This window comes from Acartia tonsa, chromosome 2 (genome assembly GCF_053477335.1).
Source record: "Acartia tonsa isolate MP-2025a chromosome 2, ASM5347733v1, whole genome shotgun sequence".
In the NCBI taxonomy this organism is placed as follows: Eukaryota; Metazoa; Arthropoda; class Copepoda; order Calanoida; family Acartiidae; genus Acartia; species Acartia tonsa.
In genome coordinates this window covers 45,438,685-45,454,204 of record NC_137261.1, presented here as the reverse complement: position 1 = coordinate 45,454,204, position 15,520 = coordinate 45,438,685, and the positions used below count along the sequence as shown (strand labels likewise).

The 15,520-nt window shown below is 33.1% G+C and overlaps 2 protein-coding genes and 1 pseudogene across 3 annotated transcripts in view; 2 read left to right on the top strand and 1 right to left on the bottom strand.

Moving 5' to 3' along the window:
* The window catches only part of LOC145311985 (ATP-dependent translocase ABCB1-like), a 516,884-nt gene that overhangs the window by 429,958 nt on the left and 71,406 nt on the right, over positions 1 to 15,520 (top strand). The window lies entirely within an intron of this gene.
* Positions 4,334 to 4,789, top strand: LOC145311979 (histone H2B pseudogene; annotated as a pseudogene). Its single transcript, XR_013876862.1, has one exon. The product of XR_013876862.1 is annotated as a histone H2B pseudogene (transcript).
* LOC145311978 (uncharacterized) lies at positions 4,849 to 10,127 on the bottom strand. The gene is made up of 10 exons (XM_080151056.1): positions 10,005 to 10,127; positions 9,541 to 9,573; positions 8,981 to 9,046; positions 8,188 to 8,279; positions 7,789 to 7,898; positions 7,261 to 7,358; positions 6,607 to 6,722; positions 6,106 to 6,150; positions 5,307 to 5,372; positions 4,849 to 4,979 (listed from the first exon to the last, which is right to left on the bottom strand). The coding sequence occupies exons 1-10, from the start codon at positions 10,005 to 10,007 to the stop codon at positions 4,928 to 4,930; spliced, it is 681 nt and encodes a 226-aa protein (XP_080007182.1). The 5' UTR covers positions 10,008 to 10,127; the 3' UTR covers positions 4,849 to 4,927.

The window sequence follows — 15,520 nt, the reverse complement described above, 5'->3', positions numbered from 1 at the left end:
ACTATGAAAAATAAGAATTTTATGTGCAATTATACCAGAGGTATGGAATTAAGTTCCTTTTCATCATTGTAAACAACTATTTTTAAGGTCAACTAAACTACATTTCAAATCATCGTTGACCCTTTATTTTTAAAGCTATTTTTAAGTATTATATATTTTTGGAATCAGTATGTTATAATTTATACGTTTAGCCTTTAAAAGAAGTCAAATCTCCATTTTTTGTTGTAATTGTAGATGGTTTTCTTAGCATACCCGATTTCTGTAAAATAGACAATTTTCTTCTAATGAAAATTTTACGTTTGGTTCCAGATCTTTTAAGACCAAAAAAGTCCAAGCAAATCCTCTTACATGGTGATATTAGATGTATGTATAATATCAGAGAACTTTACCCTGTGTATGCGAAGGTATGCGAAGTTTGTTTTTTTTAAGCCCTAAAGATACTAAGGTCTATCAAAAAATAACAATTTTTAAAGATATAAAAGTAATTTATTTTTCTACTTATTTCCAACACATATTCAATTAAATTAAAAGTAGAGAAAAGTTTTAAATAAAGATAATCCCCAAATGTCTAGGCTCTAGGATCTGAACCATTTTACCTTTTTATTGGGGGGGGGGGAGGGGGAGGGGGGAATGCCCGACTTATATCCACATCTGAACCCATTAAAGCTAGAAGTTAAAAAAATTGTATGTGGTTTTTAGTTCAAATATATATTCTTATTTAATTCGTTAGCGTTATTTACTCCCTTCACCCTTTTATTAAGCAACCTTTTTCCAAAGGTGCTTTCATACTTATTAAAAAAGACAAATAGAATTTGTATTGTTTAAGATAGAAAATGCTTCCTTTCAAGTAAATTGAAAATAAAATGAAAGTCTTTCATATCAGAGATTCATAGGGATTAGACAATGGCCGAAAAATTAATGTACATTCTCAATGCTAATACACAAAATTGCCCCTTCTATAAATTATAATTAGTGATTGAAACGTTAGGACACTCAACTAATAAACCAACCAATCAAAATTCAATAAAAGTCCCACAAATTGTTATGCCCACAAATAAGAAAACGCTATTTTGTGAATTTGGGGACTATTATAATTAACAGCCAATTTTCCACTCCCTCCCTACATATACACACAGAAAATAAATAGGAAATAGGATCATCTGTATGTAAACTTTAGATTAGAAATCTCAAAATACATATTTCGGCGGCGGCGATCGGCGGGAAAACGGCAGCAAATTTTCATATAATTTCAGTAGGTCATACATGCTTGTTAGAAAAGCGTATGTTTAAAATTTGAAGTCTTTAGGTCAAAAATTGCGGTCTCAAGAGCTGTTTAAAGATTTCAGAGGGATCAGGACCTGCAGGATCATACCTGGACCCTGAAATTGACTTAAACACTTAAATTTCATATTGGTATGTACTAGTATAGGATATTTTAGTATTTGGTAACTTAAAATGCTTAGTTTAAGGCAAACAAAATATTTTTACTCTTTACCTGTATGACCCTGCCAGGTTTGCTGGCATCCTGTGCCAGCCAGGATGGAGATATTTAAAATTTCGCCATTATATTGAAAGATATATGGATACTTATTGCTATTTAAATAAAATTTCATCAAAATTTTAAAATATACACTCTCTATGATTTTTTGTCATTTTTTGGCTTTTCTGGAACACGGTGCAGAGCTATCCTTTACGGATGGACGTAGAAGCGACCGTAACATAATTCTATAAAGATTGTGCTTTTAATCAAGTAGTAATGATAGAAATTGCATGATTTATTCTGTTACTACATTATTGATAATCTTAGTTATTTACTCTATGTTGTTAATAATAGCGTAGTTACTCTATATTATCCTACTGGTGGTTTCGGCCCTACATTTGAAATAGGGGGGTTGCAACTCCCCTTTTTAATGTTGAAAATCTTATGCAAAAGAGAAAATAATTAGTTTATAAAAACAAAAATTTGGGGGTAGGGCTTAAGGTCCAATTTTTTCTGGAAAAATGACCAATAGAAATATTCCCTGATTAGAAAAACCGCGTTGGTTCAGCGGATAACGAGTTCTTAAACTTCAGACAAATATCCTATGCTTTTTATTATAGATACTGTTTCTTGGATCTGAAGCTTCAAATAGATAAACAGACACACAGGAAGACATTGTTCTACTTTTTATTTTTTCAATAGATACATATATAATTAATGTTGTGATGAAGCCATTATGTCATTTATTTCTTAAAACGATTTTGTTTAAAACGATTTTTTTAATAAAGATTTTCGTCATAAACTTAACTGTCTTTATCAACGTATATACATAATCGAAAATTATCAAATGATGTTGTAGGAAAGTTTTGTGGGGTGTCAACACACGCCCCTTGAAATTTTTTAGGCTTGCCTTTCCTTTTTTCACCCCTCCTTTCCAATAGTTTACATCTAATGAATCACTGCGCACGCCATTGATCAAAATACACAGTTTTTGTAAGATAACAAGAAGGATAACATTTAGTAAAACAAGGATGACAACATCCATAAAAGCGAAGCTCTGAAACGGTAGGACAAATTAACATTAACACTTGAGTAGAGTGTCAGAACTCAATAAAAAAAATATAAATGTATTAAAGTCGAACGAAACAAAATAAATCAAAATTATAAGTAAATCTTTTTAAAAACTGCTTAAATACATAATATGTTCATACTTAAATTTTTAAGACTTGATTATAGAGATGCTTCGCTTATAATAATGGTCTTTGTTGTCCTAGGAATCAGTATTTCAAAAATTAGACCAATCGGATAATTTTATTACATAAATAATTGTTGTTAAAAAAGTTAAAAGTAATACATGTTTAAAGTGGACGTACGGACTTTCTGGTATAGATTATAGAGTTACTTCGTTTTCTAACTCGTACCTAACTCATATAGGAATCATCATGCAAAGTTTAAAATCGATAGGACAATTCTAATATGCCTAAATTAACAAAAAGAGCTATCCGTTACGCTTTTCAAAATACTAAAATTATATCGTAATTGACATAACGGAAGGGGGGGGGGGGGGACAAGCAACGTTCTCCAATACAGGTTCATTGGTCAAGGGAATATTTACTAGCTTAAAAATTCATTTTTTATAAAAATTTATGTCACTTTAGATCAACGGAACAAAAGAGTATTTTTCCAATAGTCAGCGGTGTCTTTCAAAAAATATATTGAGCAACGCATAGATCATTACCTGCTTAGGAAGGACGTACGGACAGACAGAGATATGGAGTTTTAGACGGGGAGGAAGGTTAATCTTTGGGTACTTTTATTAATTGTTATGTTCAAACTAGCAAAACGTTTCAACGAATAAATTTGAGCTTCAGAAAATTAATTTAGTTTATGGTCAAGTTGCATGTACATACAATTGACATCCATTATCTAAATTATTAGTAGCGAAGCTACTCTATAATTCACTTTGTCTATCCGTCAGTCCGAACGGCTAAGGGGGAAACGTAATTTTCTCGGCTCCTGTTCAAGATAGATAGCTGAAATTTTTAGTGTATATTTTCATGACATATACAATTTAATCTATACATTGTTTTGTCCTTCTGTCTGCTATTTGGGGTGCTAGATAGTTTTCTAGATTTTCTAGTTTTCAAGATACAGGGCTAAAATTTTCAGGGAATGATTATTTTATATTCTACATATTTCCCCTATGTTTTATTAAGATTTTTCTATTAATTGGGGTGCTAGATCGATTCCTAGATTTTTAGGTTTTCATGATTATAAGTTGCGTTATTTTAAAGGTTTCGTGATTTCCTTATTTTACCAAGATTAATGTTTCTTGTATGACACTTTATTATAGTAATATTTTCCCGATATCAATTCATAATTTTTTAGCTTCGCTACTTATGGATGTTGTCATCCTTGTTGTTTAATATCTCTGTTTTAAGGACAGCTTAGTTTCGTTCAATAGTTTTGTATTAAATGCGATGAAATATAGCACATTCCAATATTTATATTAAATTTGGTGTACAAAAAAGAGTATAAATTAGAAATGGAACAATTCTCTAGCAGAGTTCAAAATATTGAGAATGTTTCCAAACATTTTTCTTTTTTTGCTAAATACTTTTTTTTGTCTAACCTATGTTTGTCTTGTTTAGAATTGTTAATATTATTTTTTTCAGAAAGTTGCGTTAATTTGTAATCTGTATTTTTCTTTGTGGTTTTTCAATTTTTAAAAATGATTAATGCAGAGCCAAAAATGTTTTCCAAACTCTGTTTTGTACTTCATCTTTGAACTTGTCTTTGGATCCACTAAAGTTTATATATATAGGAGCATTCATTATTGAACCATCAGTCGTACTTTACTGTTGTCACACATAGGTCAACGTACGTTCGTACTTTGTAAATATTAGCTGATTGTAAATAGTGTACATTTGTACAGCAGCCATGCCGCCAATAAATTCACCAAAGAAGGCCGGAAAATCACCGAAGAAAGTCGGCAGCGGTCGAGGCAAGGGTGTCAACAAGAAGGTGCGGAAGGAGTCCTACTCTATCTACATCTACAAGGTGTTGAAGCAGGTGCACCCCGACACTGGCATTTCCAGCAAGGCCATGAGCATCATGAACTCGTTCGTCAACGATATCTTTGAACGGTTGGCTGCCGAGGCTTCCCGCCTGGCGCACTACAACAAGAGGTCCACCATTACCTCCAGGGAGATTCAGACTGCTGTGAGGCTCCTTCTGCCGGGGGAGTTGGCCAAGCATGCCGTGTCGGAAGGCACCAAGGCCGTAGCCAAGTACACCAGCTCTAAATGATGGATTTGTTCGATATGAATCCCATATTCGGTCCTTTTTAGGGCCTTAAAATAATACAATGAGATTTTTCTACTTTATTATATTAGTTTAAGACATTTATTTATAAAAATTTCAACACAACATAGTTACTAGTTATAATTAAAATCTTTCATCTGTAGAAATAATATTTTCATGGTCCCAATTCAATGGCCTGAAAAAAATTAATTCCTTTAATAATGTAACACTTGTGTTTGTATGTTTGTAGCGAAGGATATCGCTAACCGATGAACCGATCGGATTCTCCTTTACATGGTAGCTTCTCAAAGGTCCTGGGAAGGTTATTTACTATTTTTGGGGAGGGAAAAATAAAATCCCCTTCCCAAGAGAAATAAAATTAAAAATGAGGGGGGGGGTGGCTTTATGCTATTTCGTTTTTAGATTTAAGACTTGGGATGCCCAATTTTTTCACCTTGAATACAAACAAAGCACCTATATGCTGGGGGTGCAGCTGCTAGTAAGATTATAAAGAATTTTGTACCTGTAATGAACAAAAAGATTATCAAAATATTCTCCTTGAAACTCCTCTTGGCGTCCATGTGGTAACCTGTAATAAAATAATAGTTATTTCTCGCATCGTATTATAAACGGCTTTCCGCGGATATAGAATGTACAATTATAAGATTAAAACGCGGAAAGCCATTTATAATACGATACGAGAAATAACTATTATCGTATTCATTCGAATCCGGTGGATAGGAACCGGTTCTCGTCCATACGAAAAAACTATGTCTAGCATCGTATTATATCCAGCTTTCTAAGAATATAGAAATGTACAATCATAAGATTAAAACCAGTTTTAATCTCATAATTGTACTTTCTATATCCGCGGAAAGCCGTTTATAATACGATGCGAGATATAACTATTCCAGTATGGCTTCAAAACCTATTAATTTACGGATTAGAACCGGTTCTCAGATATACTAAAAAATCGTGTATAGCATCGTATTACAGACAATTTTCCATGAATATTAAAAACTATTAATAGTTGCTATGTGAATTTATTTTTTTTAGTAGCGAAGCTACTCTGTCTGTCCATCAGTCCGTTACGCTATGGGGGAAATGAGATTTACTTCCTTCTATGTAGAATATGTCCCTTGGGTATAAATAGTTTATGGGTGGGGTAAAAAAATCAAATTAGCCATACAATGGTTTCTTAGCCTCTCAATGATGTTCTCAATGTACTAGATACGGGTTCTTTGGATAAAGCTGGTCTCCTCGTATATTATGTATTAATCAGTAATAATATGATATAAAATTAAAGATACTGAATAGATAACCTGGCAGATTCAAAGAATAACATTTCTCCTGCTTTTAAATAAATCCTGAAAAAAAATATTTCTAAATACTTCAAAATCACGAAACCTTTGTCATTAGAAATACGAAGTTTCGTGATTAAATAATGTCATGAACTTTTTTGTGTAAAGAGTATTTTTCCTTATATGCCTTACTGTTTATTTTACTTTTAAAAAGATGTCCAGACTCCATAAGCATGGCTAAGGAACTGTGGGTGCGGAAGTTAGTTTGAGTGGCTAAAGCAAAGGGTGTGGGAGGGTTTCTTAGTCTTAGTGAGGCATAAGATGTCTTAATTAAATTTTGCGGTTGCGGCTAAGTAACTTCATAATAACTTTTTTCCTTCAAAATTTTCATTTCTATAAGTAAATTCAGCCAGTTCTGCCTCCGTCACCACTGACATTGCAGGAGCTTATGAAAGCCACAATTGAACTTAAATTAAGCTGCATGGCTTATATGGCAGTGTGGTAAATTATTTCTGATAATACCTGTTTATTTTCTTATTAGAATCTATAATGTACAAGGGCCATGGTGTGGTAGTTTTTTGAGCAAGATTTAGTATTACTGATACTATTTTGTCTTCTATTTTATCTACATGTAAAGCCTAAAAAAAATAACATAATAGATATATTATTATTAGGTCTTGCACCAGATTTTCATATTCTCTAATAAAGTGAAACTTTTAGCGGGCTAAAATATCGATTCCCACCTTTTATCCTCGAACTGACCAATAAACGAGTTTCATGTTAGCAAGATAAAATAAAGACAATTTTCCCTTGTTATAACATCCATGTATATTCTACATCCATATTATTAACATGGATTTAAATTCACACGATTAAATTTTCTTAAGGAGGTTTACAATGGTGTACATATATTTTGCATATATAGGTTAGGTTAGGTAAAGGTTATGAGATCCCCATTTAGATGGTACCTTTAAAGAATAGAGTCCAATAGGGGCTACAAATAATAGTTTCTCAAAAATTGTTTAAAAAAATATGTAAAAATATTTATTTGATTCTGTATTTTATTACTAATGAATATGTTGATCTTAGTTACCAGGGCTCAACGGCCTCTCTTAAGCCGCCTGTAGGCGTCCGGAAAATCCTACCCACGGCTGCCAAGACCTGCTAGAAACTTACTAGTCTAGCACCGTAACTGTATCTTCTAACACCATACATGTTACTGTAAACCATTTGTTGGTCTGTCCATTCTTCTATCATACTGTGCAAAGTGGAGTCTAAACAAGGGTGGCAGTATTCAAAAATGCGAAGCTCAATTAGGCAAAATTACCAGGTTTAACAAGAAAGCTGGTAATACATGTGTAAAGTTGCTGAAATTATACCTTTTCGTCACATAAATCTTTTAGGTTTGAATTATTTGTATTTACGAATAAAGTAACTCGCTACGGACTCAGATTAGGGGTCTGACACTTTTAATATATGTAGAAAAGCATCGCATTAAAAGTATGGCATCGATACCGATTGATATCCGCTAAATTAGAATAGATTCTCAGCCATACTGGAAAATCATGACTTTCTTCTACAGACAATTCCACGAATATTAAAATAAAAATCATAAAGGCCCTGGTTAACAAAACTTATTTGGATCTTAACATTATTTAATTTAATATCCGCGTAAAATACGATGCTATAAATAACTATTCTTACCTACGTAATCAATAACTTCTCTTGTATTTTTAAGCGGTATAACTTTGTTAGATTCTCTATTTGGTGCGCAGTTGAGATGACCGCTTGGAGGGCACATTTCTGGCCTCATTCTAAATAGATACTAATAAATATATAGAACACATGGACATATTGGAGAAAATTTGTCATCAATTTAGGTTGCTAATATTAACATCATTTATTGGGCAGTGCGCTAATCCAGTGGGAAGGAGTTGGATGGGGAGTATCTTAATTTTGGCTAGCTGCGACATATATCTCCTAAGCTTTGATACTTATGTTAAAATCTTGTGGTACAATAAAGGGGATCGTCAACACCCTCTGAAATACCCTGGAAATATATGTGCACGTAAATATCCGTGTTAATTTGTAAAGAACACAAACCTAGAGAAATCCATTTGCTCCTTTATATATTTGTGAAGATGTACTGGAATGGGAAATTTTTCATATTCCTTCTTTGTGAATCTAGGTACATCCTGAATACAGAAGAAAAATATATTTTTATTTAGTATGAACTAGGGGGGGGGGGGATCTAAATAATCACTATTCCGGAGGTTAGGGGGGGCATAAAGAGGTATCTAGACACACTGTAAAGCAAAACTGTTCATTTTTGGGGGGGGGGAGGGCGTTACCACAGTAGCACCATTATTTACCATTAAAAACGGCTATAATTGTAGAAATGAAAACCTGAAAAAGTCCATTTGAAAAGTAAGAAAAAAATCAGTCTTTTACATTCACACTATTAATATGAGAGGCAAAATTTTTCGGGGTGGGGGTGCTTTAAACGCCTTCCCCCACTCTCCAGAGAAGGTTAAACTTTGTCAGATTCAAGACTTTTAAAGCATGGCCAATTATCAGCAAAACTAATCAACAAAAATAGTCAGGATATGCAGACTAAGTCGGGCCACTACGTCAGGGTTGGTTGTCTGTATTAGTTAGGATCAGGGGTAGCCAGTCTAACAATCAATTATAGAAAAAATCACGAAACCTTTTACAGTACTGTGGATTCTGGAGGCATATTTTGTTTTTTCATATAACTTAAGAGGGGTGGGTAAGAAGGGGAGGAAAAGGGGGAGGGAAATTTTCCTTTAGAATTGTTTGTCAGAATTATCCCTGGTTAGGATAATTTAGATATACATTTTTCAAAAAAAATTTAAAATGCCTAGATATTAATTACCTGAAATTGTTCAATTATCTCATTTTGAATGTGAATCAAACTTTCTATTCTTTGTTCGTCCCAACCCTAAATAAGTTTTTTTTTATTTAGATATTTTCATAATATATAAAAAGATGTCAAAGATAGGTACATGACAAAAAGATGTAAATGTCAATGTAAATAAGTGGATATCCTTATAATAAAGTAAAAGGATGTGTGTCTGTTTGTCTGTACCTAAGTATCTCGCTAATGTTTTTAATTTTCCTATAACAATAACCATCCAGTAAGTAATGTAATTGGTCCGTCGGTTTGTCAGTCAAAATATAAAAAATTAAAAAGGTTTCATGATAACATTTCAGTAGATTCACATAGATGATATTTTGTTCTTCACTACTTGTAGAAAACCTTGTCTTTAGAATTATTTATTATTACTTACCCCTTTACACTAAATATGCTTAACCTATTACAGGTTTTGAAACTCTGGAACGGAAAGAAAGTAATGTATAATCTACACAATTTTGTGAAAAAAATATTATTATTAAGAAAAAATTATTTAAATTGATTAAGTACAATTTTCTTACCTTTTCTATGTGAACTGGAAAGTGTGCCATATCCTAAATAATACAAACTGATAATAAAAACCTTATTAGATCATGGAATAGTTCAGGCTTTTTTATTGTTCCACCTACCCTGGACGCTACGGGCGCAATATCTGGTCTATAAAAGTTGAATTTGAATTAGAATTATTTTGAATTCAAGTCCAAAAAATGCTAACGTCAAAGGATCAAGAGATTTATTACCCTAGATTTTCAATCAAACATAATAGTATGTCCAACTAAATAAGGAATTTCTTGCAGACGAATATTTTTGTTTACACTACTTAATACATACAACGAAATTTTTGGACCAAAAAATTGGTCCTAAAAAACAATCTGCCCCTTTATGCCATAAAGAAAACACAATAATTTGGTGTATTTCAGGGAACTGGTCATCTAATTCTACAGTTTTAATATTATTTAAAGATCATTTTAATTTAACTTTTTACCATATATTTGATTCTTGCATAGCAGTTTAGGAAGAAATCTATCTCTGGCGATTGCCAATAATCAACCTATAAAATATAAAGATATCTAATACATATATCCTAGGGATGTCAGAACACCCCCCCCCCCCAAACACACACGCACGTTCGTATTTTAAATGTTGATTGAAAATAAGATGTGGGTTGTCCTCAGCCAGCTGAACCCTGTACCCAATATAGCCCTTTACCTAACCTAAGGTAAAAACACTATCATTTATAACAAAACAAAAATATCCTACCCGTTATTTTTAATATATTTTAAAAAAGGAAAACGCAATTAAATTTAAAAGATTTGTGTGTCTGTCTGTACCGAAGGATCTCTGTAACCACGGAACTTAATTTGTTGTCCTTTACAGTATACCTTCTCATTGATCTTAGGAATTTTTATTTTGGGGGAGGTTACCAGCACCTTCTCAAGAGAAATTGAAATGGAGGGGGGGGGGGGATGTCAAATAGCCAAACATAATTGCTTCGTTTTACCTTTGTTACTTCTATTGGGCATTGATTGTCTTGTAATGATAAAGTATTAATGACATTTAATATTGATAAAATCACTACTAGAGTTATTCTAATTATGTTTCCCATTTCCTTGTTCAACCTAAACTGAGCTTAATTTGATTAGAAATTGGCGCATCTTAATTTTCGCTCCTTTTTTTTATAAAGGTTCCCAAATTGAAATTCCAAAGAAATTTGGCTATATCTTAGTAAACCGCATAAACCAACCTCTTTAAAATCCTTAGCAGTGAAGCTATTCTATAGTTCAAATACACATCTGTATGTCTGTAAGCCCGTTATTTCAGCGAAACGTGATTTTTTCTGAACTCCTAAAATTTTAATCCGTTGGTGTCAGTTATAAAGACATATACATATCAATTTATAGAGAATCGTTATCACATTTAATTAGTTTTATTAGACCCATAATTTTTGTGTGAATCGCTTCTTATTATTTAATAACTTTTTTAGCCTTTTAGGAAACCTGTAAACCTGCATGGCTCTCATAACTTCAGTAAAATCTAACCTAATATTATAAAAAAATGTTGAGAATTCTAAGATTTTAACTTTAAAACCAGATGCAAAGTTTTTTGCCGCAATCTTTAAGTTAATCCTTATATATTAATACCATTGATAAATATGTTTTATATGTTACAGGATAAAACTTATTAGCAGTGGCGGTATATCACATACAATATTTACAATAATTGCCTTATGATAAATTTATTTTTGCTAGTATATTAATAGTTATTTATCGCATCGTAATATAAACATCTTTCGGCGGATATTAACATGAAACATTATAACATTAAAATCAATTTTGTTAGCCCCGATGGTCCGAAGTCCCTGGCTAACAAAACAGGTTTTCATTTTATGATTTATAATCTAATATTCATGAATTTTTTTGTAATACGATGCTATACACGACTTTTCGGTATGGTTAAGAACCGGTTCTAATCCAGTGGATATCAATCAGGTTCTACGCCATACTGGTAAAGGTTTTAAATCTAATTTTGAATTTTAAGTTAAATTTGATGCCTGATACTTTTAAAATTCAATTGTCAAAATCAAGGCTTTAATCATATTTTTAAAATGAATCATCGAGAAGCTGCTAAAAAAAAGTTTATTTTATATTTTCTTAAATAGGTGTGTAATCATTTACGCATTAAATAACATCTGCATAGTGTTTCTAATTGCAATAAATGAATTATAAACTAAATAAAGATGTGCTTTGAATAAAAGTAATATGAACTGTGTGACTCTGTATATCTGTACCAAATATTTTATGTAACCGCTATGTGACCGCTTTACCGTGTAGCTAGGTCCTAGAAATGTTTATAACTATTTGGAGAGAGGGTATCACCATCCTCCCAAGAGAAATTACCTTTAGAAAAAATGTCCCTCCAATCTAGAGGACTCTAGGGGCGTAACTGCTAGTTAATAAATAATAAAGTAACTAGAAATATGTTTCATCCTAATATAAAGCCCAGGTTTGTGCTATTTCCATAATTTTTTGTTTTGATGATCTTAGAATGTAATACATTTGCGGATTTGAATGACCACCTTTTATTTGATATTATAATTTCTTTCCTTACTTAAAAAAAGGTTTCAATTCATTTTAAGTCATGAATATAGAGTATTAACAAACAAACATTTTTTTTTGCAAATCAAAATACGTTGATAATTGCATATTTTCTTATAGTGAAACAACGTTTTTATCAAAAATTTATATATCTGAACGTTCCATGCCTTCGCATTGATTTTTACAAAACAAATGGAATAATTTTTTCAGAATGTTTTGGAGATTTTTTCATAATTGCATAATAATAATATATTATAATAATTAAAATATAATATTGTGTAAAAATCTGATTTTTAACGTGAAAAGTTACTTAGAACGAACGTGCGTTCATTATAGATGTTAACAACATTTCTCTTACGCTATTTTTTTACACTGGTCATACTGGGAATCTTTTGACTCTTTCAATAGGAAGAAATTATACAAAATTACAACTTACCTTATGATAATAATGATAGAATCCATTTAATTTTTATTTGCAATCCCTTTATTATTGTTCTGAAGTTTATTCAGTTTTTAGCATAAATAGATTTAATGAATGAGAAATTTGTATTCAAACTTTAATTTTCATTATACGTATGTCATCAGTGTATTTAATACAATAGATAGATAGATAGATAGATAGATAGATAGATAGATAAATAGATAGATAGATAAATAGATAGATAGATAGATGTATAGATAGATAGATAGACAGATAGACAGATAGACAGATAGACAGATAGACAGATAGACAGATAGACAGATAGACAGATAGACAGAGAGACAGATAGACAGAGAGACAGATAGACAGATAGACAGATAGACAGATAGACAGATAGACAGATAAACAGATAGACAGATAGACAAATAAATAGGTTTATAAATATAAAGATAGAAGCTAGATGGATAGATAACATACATACAGGGTGGGGCAAATAAGACCGGACAAACTTTAAACGGCCATAGCGCCAAAACTATTTGACCAATCAGGACGTTTGACCCCACTATAAAAAGCTTAGGTAATTACCTTTAAGCACAAAAAAATCTTTGGACGAAGATGGGCTTGTACTCCGAGCTGGCCGCACTTATGTTCAACAAGGCAGATTCGAAATGCGCCGGTGGAATAATCTGGATTCTCGACTAGGGCCCACTAAATCGGATCTCAGCCCATCTGTAGATGGGGTAGAGTTATGCAACTTGCTGGGGATACTGTTAGATACATAAATAAGACACTAGAAAAGACTAGAGCTCTCTATCAAAAGTAGCTTGGCTGTAGTACTCCGGCAAAGTGAAACGTGGCAGATTTTAAGATGTTAAAAATTGTGTGAAATCGTGAAAATTTCTCGGTTCTCGACGTTAGAGACCCATATGGAACTTAAAAACTCATTTTAGACTATGAATTGCGCTGACAACCCTAGCTGAATCTTCATGCATTTTCCGAAAAGGTATAGAACGTCGTTCCAGCTCAACTGTGGTCCAAATAAGAGCCTCCGTGTCATAGGGTAGCGTTAAAGTTGCGTGAATTTGGATCCTGCGGTTACTCACCTTCCTAAGGAAATGGGGCCTCCCAGCAGCCCTATCTTAATTCAATGGACTTTTGGGCCTGGGGCTACTTTGAAGCATGCACCAATAGACGTGCCTATACAACAAAGACCTCCCTCATAACCACCATCAAGGAGAAATTCGCCAGCTTGGACAGGGACATGGTGACCAGGGCCTGTGGGCGGTTCAGGGGGCGGGTGAAGGCGGTGATTGATGCTGGCGGCGATTTTATTGAACAATCTAATAGTCATATACCTATTTTGCTTGCCAGATTTTAAAATTCAATAAAATCTTTAAAATTGACGATTTTATGTTCATTTGTTTAAAAGTTAGAATTTGTCCGGTCTTATTTGCCCCACCCTGTATATTTATTTTCTTAATGTTTATGCTGAAATTAAACATCAATGGGTCGTGTCATTATAGCTATAAACCTTTTCAGGACGTATAAGAAACTACACCATAAAGCATAACCAGTTCAGCGGTTCTGCAGTTAGCGAGATCCATCGGTACATATAAATGTCCTGTTACTTACAGGGTGCGCCACATAAATCCGGACTTTTTTAAAACGGCAATAGCGCCAAAACTACTTGACCAATCAGGACGTTTGACCCCACTATAAAAAGCTTAGGTAATGACCTTTTTGACGATGGAGGACATGTACGCCGAGCTGGCCGCGCATATGTTCAACAAGGCAGATTCGAATTGCGCAGATAAATTACCGTGGATTTATGACTTGGGCCTACTAAATCTGACCTCAGTCCATCTGTAGGTGAGATGGACTAATGAAACTTGCTGGATATACTATCAGATACCTAGTGAAAACACTAGAAAAGACTAGAGCTCTCTATCCCAGCTGACTTGGCTGTAGTACTCCGACATCGTGGTAGATTTTAAGATGTCAAAAACGTCAAAAATCTTGAAAATTTCTCGGTACTTGAAACTCGTTTTAGACTATGTATTGCGCTAATAACCCTATCTTAATCTTCGTTCCATTTTTAAAAAGGTATAAAACGTTGTTCTAGCTTAACTGTGGCCTAAATGAGAGCCGCCGTGTCAAAGGGTAGCTTTAAAGATGGGTTAATTTGGATCCTGCTGTTACTCACTCCTTAAGAAGATGTGGCCTCCCAGCAGCCCCGATCTTAATCCAATGGTCTTTTGGGCCTGGAGCGCCATTAAAGCATGAACCAATAGACGCGCCCATACCAAAAAGACCTCTTTTATTGCTCCTATCATGGAGAACTTCGCCTGCTTGAACAGGGACATGGTGACCAGGGTCGGCGGGCGGTTCAGGGGGCGGGTAGAGACGGTGATTGAGCCTGGCGGCGATTTTATTAAATAATCTAATAGTCATATACCTAGGTTGCTTTCCAGTTTTTAAAATTCAATAAAATCTTTAAAATTGACGATTTTATGTTTATTTGTTTAAAAATAAGAAAAAGTCCGGATTTATGTGGTGCACCCTGTATATACATAGAGGGATTGCAGTATCATTTTTTAACGAATGTTTTTAGCTACTTATTTAAATTTTCCATGATTAACTTTTGAATGTTCATAATTCTACTGTACAAAATTTTAACTTGATTGGTTGGTTTCTTTAGCAAAATTTATCAGTAGTTATCACAATTGATAGAACTTAAAATTCTAATGTCACAAAGTAGTATGATACATTGAAAGAACCCGACTTTTGACTTGAATGTATCTAAAACAAAACGTTGTGCAATAGATACTTGATTTTTAAGGTGAGTGCTCTTTCAAAATAGCTAATCTTTAAATCAGTATTAGTTCAGATAATTTGTATGAATCAATATACGAATCTATGCAATCTATATTTTAATAGACTTTCTGTTAGTTATTTTAAAAATTCATTTGAAAATGCTTCAAGTAT